Genomic DNA, 6,398 nt, shown 5'->3' with positions numbered 1-6,398 from the left:
GCTCATCTGGTTCCCGTTCTTCATCCTGATCTTCTTCTTCATTGTCTTCCATTGCGGTATCAGCATACTCAGGGAACATAGATCGGTAGTTGTCATCATCGTTCTCTTCTTCTTCATCGTCGTCTTCCATCATAACCCCTCTTTCTCCGTGCTTGGTCCAAACATTATAGCCCGACATAAAACCGGACCGAAGCAGGTGGCTCTGAATGACTCTTGCGGAAGTGTAATCCTTCTCATTCCGACATTCGACACATGGACAAAACATATAGCCACCACCATGCTTGTTCGCATCGGCTGCATCTCGAAAAGAATGCACGCCTTCTCTGTAAGCGGCTATGCGTCGATCACCGTACATCCATGGATGGCTCATCTGCGTTATACGAGAGTATATCAAATACAATCACGATCCTAAAAATTAGTACCGCACGGTCTAAACGAGGAAATATAGTTGCTAACCTTTTAGAATAAGTAGAAATAAAGAGGAAGAGGTTTAAGCGTGGCTCGGGCATCTCATATCGTAGTTGTGTTCGGTGAACTGAAGCGGCATCGCTCTAACACACATTTCAACAAACACCTCTAGTGCATAAAAAAAATGGAGAGCTAGCACACACCCACACTCTTCCATCCAAGAAAAATGCAAGGAAGAGGGGAGAGGGGGGCTATGCTATATATAGGCAGAGGACTTTAGTCCCGGCTTGAGACACAAACCGGGACTAAAGGTGGCGCACATGCGGGCTGCACACCGCGTAGCCCTTTAGTCCCGGTTTGAGACACAAATCGGGACTAAAGGCTCCTTACGGGCCGGGACCAAAGCCTCGTGGGCGGCATTGCGATTTGGGGCGACGTGGCCGGGCCTTTAGTCCCGGCCCAGAGGGAGGCCGGGACTAAAGGGTCCAGGTCAAAGGCCCGTTTTCCACTAGTGGCACAGACATTACTGAAGTATTTATATGCACCATAATTATGCAAACTTTTAGGCCTTTTTTTGTTACATGGGAACACATGATCCCAGGTGTGCCTTTAAATTATACCCGTTTGGATATCAACGATATGAATGCATCCGTTATTATTCTTTAGCACATCTCATATAATCACATGTCCATTACATTTCGTACCAAAAAACTGAATTAATATAATATTGGGATAATTCACAAAGCTTTCTCTAGCTCCATTTATACTCTTATATTTGACCTACATACGTAAAGCCAAACTACTAACCTTACATCTTCATGAATAATGTACGTATTGATACAACTGAAAATTAAATAGTGGCACACGTATAAATGGAGCAATACCCCTTTTTTGCCTACACATAGAAGGTCTTGCACCACATAAATGTACAAGCATAAAGTACACACATCCACACCACACGCACCAATCGAAAAGATACGACACACGTAAACAAGTGGGTACTTTTTTACTTGCACGCAGACACAGGTGCTGCTCAAACGAATACTATCAAGTTAAAGTAACCATATGGTTTATGCATGGTTGGATCCTTGCAGTTTCATCACACTCGTGAATCGTGCATGCACGGTCGTGGGCACGTACGTACGTCTAGTCCGTCGATGGTGGAGGTGCAAGGAACTATGGCACGGCCGGCACACCGGGAACAGACGGCGTCGGCGGCAGTGGCACCTTGGGCACGCCAGGAACGGACGGCATCGGAGGCAATGGCACCTTGGGCAGGTCGGGGACGGACGGCATCGGCGGCAGTGGCACCTTGGGCAGGTCGGGGATGGACGGCATAGGCGGCAGCGGCACGTTAGGCACGCCGGGGACGGACGGCATCGGCAACGCCGGCACGCCCGGCACTGTGGGAACCATCGGCACGCTCGGCGCAGTGGGCACGGTCGGCACAGCGGCGCCGGGTACTGCCGGCAGCGGCACCGTCGGCACGCCTGGCACAGTGGGAACCGCCGGGATGGTTGGCACGGCGGCTCCAGGTACTGGTACCGCCGGCACACCTGGCACCGTGGGTATTGCCGGTACGCCGGGCACGGTGGGAACTGTGGGCGCCGTCGGTATGCCTGGCACAGTGGGAACCGTCGGGACGTTCGGCACGGTGGGCACCGTGGGAACGACGCCGCCTGGCACGGCGGGGACTGTAGGGACGACGGGCACGGGGGGCAGCGTCGGTATGGGCAAGGCGGGGACGTCGGCGAGGAGGCGCGCAGCATGGCACGTGCTGAGCATGACGGCCATGAGGAGCGCCATGGCAACGAAGCTCGTCGAGGTGGAAGCCATGGGCGCGCGCGCTCGTGACCGCTGGTTACTACGTGCCTAGTAGCTCTCTTGGAGCACAGCTAAGCGCGATGTGGCTACTTTTGTTGTGTTGCTTTGTGATGCAATGACCGGAGCGCTGCATGCCAATTTTATAGCCCATGTGCTGGCCTCCGGCCACTGTTTGTTATTTTGGGAGAGAAGCTGGCGGCCGACCTCTGCTTGGCATTTTGCAAGCATCGGTTGTTGGCCAGGCAGAGCTAGTATGGGTCACATGGCCGCGTAAGGAGTACTGATGATTGGCGGAGAAGTGCGAGACGATGGGGGCAAAATTGATAAAAATAACCCCTCGGAAAGAACTCACAGAGTGACCCCTCGTGGAAAATATTTCACTCGTCTGACCATTTTGTGTGGCGTCCGACAACTAGGCGACACACTACACTGTGTGACGCCTACCGTTCGACGCCACACACCCCCGACCACCTGGCAAAGAGGGTCCACCCCCAGGTCGTGTGACGCCTAAGCCTCAGGCGTCACACATTGTAATATGTGGCGCCGGACGCTTAGGCGCCACACATTGACTTATACAGCCACGGGTCAGCCCCCCTCCCCACCCCCTCCTCATTCCCCTCCCCCACGCCCCTCTCCCAGCCACGGCCCCTCTTCAAATCCTTCTCCAAATCACCAAATCTGAAGGTTTGGACCGGGTATTTGTGGTCCAATCACTCTCCTAAGGTAATCCCCACATCTTCCCTCATTTTCATCCAAAGAAAAATCTCGTGTGGTCTTTTTTTTGCAAATTTGAGGAAACCCTAGTTTTTCATGAAATGTGGGATCTATATGATATTGTTGTATTTGTTTCTATGTTATGATAAGGGGTATGATGGTGTTAGGATTAGGGTTGTTTACATGAACCATTGCTAGAGGCTAATGATGAGCACGACGATGATGAGAATGATGGTAATGTTCTTCATGACAACAATCTTGGTGATTTGGACAAATATAATTTGCAAGAGACAATGGACCATTCTATTCCGTACTCACGTGGCTATGCATCTGAGTTTGACGATGAGGGTCCTGATGAAGAAGTTGATGAGGAAGGGTTCACGGCAAAGGAGGCTGAAGCTTTCAGGAAGGTATTAAAGCGTGATCACCGGACACCATTGTTCAAGGATCTTAGCCTTGCGGATGAAGCCGTGGTTGACGGAGGCGAAGGCATATTGTTTGGAGTTAGGCCACCTTCTCATCGGGACAGACATGGGAAGAATATTATTTTGCCGGGGTCAAAGTTCGAAACATTCTTTGAACTGAAGATGTGGTTGGATGAATATTCTGTTACGCATTATAGGCCACACAGAGCTGTTAATTCAAACATGAATCTGCGTTACACGGTTGCATGTGAGGATAGAGGGTGTCCTTGGATTGTCCGTGCAAGACCATGGAAAGGAGGGCCAGGATGGAACATTGTCAGTTGTATGCCTCACATGTGTCGAGGCAAGAGGGTTGATGGTGCCCTTTCGTCGCAAATCCATAGACAACTCACCTCCGAGTTCATCACTTATAGGCTTTCCAACTCCATCTCCTCTCTTCCTACAATGAGCATAAAAATCGTACAAGACCTTGTGAAAGCGCTCTTTCACTACGAGGTGAAATATCGTAAGGCATGGAAAACAAAGCAAGCCGCATTCAAGATGTTGTATGGTGATTGGGAGCAAGCATACAACCGCATACCTAGGTTGTTGGGAGCTATTGCCCACACTAACCCTGTTGGAAATATGCCCTAGAGGCAATAATAAAATGGTTATTATCATATTTCATTGTTCATGATAATCGTCTATTGTTCATGCTATAATTGTATTAACAGGAAACAGTAATACATGTGTGAATAAATAGATCACAATGTGTCCCTAGCAAGCCTCTAGTTGGCTAGCTCGTTAGTCAATAGATGATCATGGTTTCCTGATCATGGGCATTAGATGTCATTGATAACGGGATCACATCATTGGGAGAATGATGTGATGGACAAGACCCAATCCTAAGCATAGCACTAGATCGTATTGTTCGTATTCTAAAGCTTTTCTAATGTCAAGTATCTTTTCCTTCGACCGTTAGATTGTGCAACTCCCGGATACCGTAGGAGTGCTTTGGGTGTATCAAACATCACAACGTAACTGGGTGACTATAAAGGTGCACTACGGGTACCTCCGAAAGTGTCTTTTGGGTTGGTACGAATCGAGATCGGGATTTGTCACTCCGTGTGACGGAGAGGTATCTCTGGGCCCACTCGGTAGAACGTCATCATGAGCTCAATGTGACTAAGGAGTTAGTCACACGATGACGTGCTACGGAACGAGTAAAGAGACTTACCGGTAACGAGATTGAACAAGGTATAGGTATACCGACGATCGAATCTCGGGCTAGTTCTATACCGACAGACAAAGGGAATCGTATACGGGATTAATTGAATCCTTGACATTGTGGTTCATCCGATGAGATCATCGTGGAGCAAGTGGTAGCCACCATGGGTATCCAGACCCCGCTGATGGTTATTGGCCGGAGAGGTGTCTCGGTCATGTCTGCCTGTCTCCCGAACCCGTAGGGTCTACACACTTAAGGTTCGGTGACGCTAGGGTTATAGGGAATTGTTATACGAGGTTACGGAAAGTTGTTCGGAGTCCCGGATGAGATCCCGGACGTCACGAGGAGCTCCGGAATGGTCTGGAGGTAAAGATTGATATATAGGACGGATGGTTTCGGACACCGGAAGTGTTTCGGGCATCACCGGAGGTGGCCCCGGGGGTCCACCGAAGGGGGGCAACGACCCCGGGAGGTAAGGTGGGCCAAGTGGGGAAGGGAACCAGCCCCTAGGTGAGCTGGTGTGCCTCCCCACTCGGTCCAATGCATGGGGGAGAGAAAAGAGGGGCAAACCCTAAGCCAGGTGGGCCTAAGGCCCACCAGGGGTGCGCCACACCCCTCCTCCCCCCTTGGCCACAACACCAGCCCCATCTAGGGCTGCCCCCCCCCCAGGAGAGGGAAACCCTCAAGGGGGCGCAGCCCCTCCCTCCCCCCTATATATAGTGGGCACTTTTGGCCATTGGAGATCAGACTTTTGCCTCTCCCTCAGCGCAGCCCTGCCCTACTTCCTCCTCCTCTGTGCCGGTGCTTGGCGAAGCCCTGCTGGGAGACCTCGTCTCTCCATCGACACCACGCCGTCGTGCTGCTGGAGTTCATCCCCAACCTCTCCCTCCTCCTTGCTGGATCAAGGTGCGGGAGACGTCACCGGGCTGCACGTGTGTTGAACGCGGAGGTGCCGTAGTTCGGCACTAGATCGGAATCACACCGCGATCCGAATCGCTGCGAGTACGACTCCATCAACCGCGTTCTAGTAACGCTTCCGCTTAGCGATCTTCAAAGGTATGAAGATGCTCTTACCCCTCTCTCGTTGCTGGTCTCTCCATAGGAAGATCTGAATATGGCGTAGGAAAATTTTGAATTTATGCTACGTTACCCAACAGTGGCATCCAAGCCAGGTTTTCTATGCGTAGATTCTATGCATGAGTAGAACACAAAAGTTGTGGGCGATGATGTGTCAATTTGCTTGCCGCTACTAGTCTTATTCTTTTCCGACGGTATTGTGGGATGAAGCGGCCCGGACCGACTTTACACGTACGCTTACGTGAGACTGGGTCCACCGACAGACATGCACACCGTGCATAAAGGTGGCTAGCGGGTGTCTGTCTCTCCTACTCTAGTCGGATTGGATTTGATGAAAAGGGTCCTTATGAAGGGTAAATAGCTTTGGCATATCATCGTTGTGGCTGTCACGTAGGTAAGAAGGCGTTCTTGCTAGAAACCCAAATCAGCCATGTAAAACTTGCAACAACAATTAGAGGACGTCTAACTTGTTTTTGCAGGGTTTGACATCTGATGTGATATGGCCAAAGTTGTGATGTTGCATGTATGATGTATGAGATGATCATGTTATTGTAATAGGTTTCACGACTTGCATGTCGATGAGTATGACAACCGGCATGAGCCATAGGAGTTGTCTTAATTTATTGTATGAGATGCAACGCCATGTGCTTACTACTTTTACTTCATTGCTAACGGTTAGCTATAGTAGTAGTGATAGTAGTAGTTGGCGTGACGACTTCACGGAGACAAGATGATGGAGATCA

General features: G+C 50.4%; 1 protein-coding gene across 1 annotated transcript; it reads right to left on the bottom strand.

The window, feature by feature from the left end:
* Positions 1-1,277: 1,277 nt before the first annotated feature.
* Positions 1,278-2,357, bottom strand: LOC123398638 (protein app1-like). The gene has a single exon (XM_045093089.1). The coding sequence runs from the start codon at positions 2,242-2,244 to the stop codon at positions 1,585-1,587; it is 660 nt and encodes a 219-aa protein (XP_044949024.1). The 5' UTR covers positions 2,245-2,357; the 3' UTR covers positions 1,278-1,584.
* Positions 2,358-6,398: the final 4,041 nt, after the last annotated feature.

The sequence above is a fragment of the Hordeum vulgare genome, chromosome 5H (assembly GCF_904849725.1).
Source record: "Hordeum vulgare subsp. vulgare chromosome 5H, MorexV3_pseudomolecules_assembly, whole genome shotgun sequence".
Lineage (NCBI taxonomy): Eukaryota > Viridiplantae > Streptophyta > Magnoliopsida > Poales > Poaceae > Hordeum > Hordeum vulgare.
The sequence above is the reverse complement of the archived record's forward strand: the minus strand, read 5'-3'. Positions and strand labels throughout refer to the sequence as shown.

Bases quoted from the DNA above. Each gene is read 5' to 3' on its own strand.
- LOC123398638 (XM_045093089.1), bottom strand. From the start codon at position 2,244: ATGGCTTCCACCTCGACGAGCTTCGTTGCCATGGCGCTCCTCATGGCC.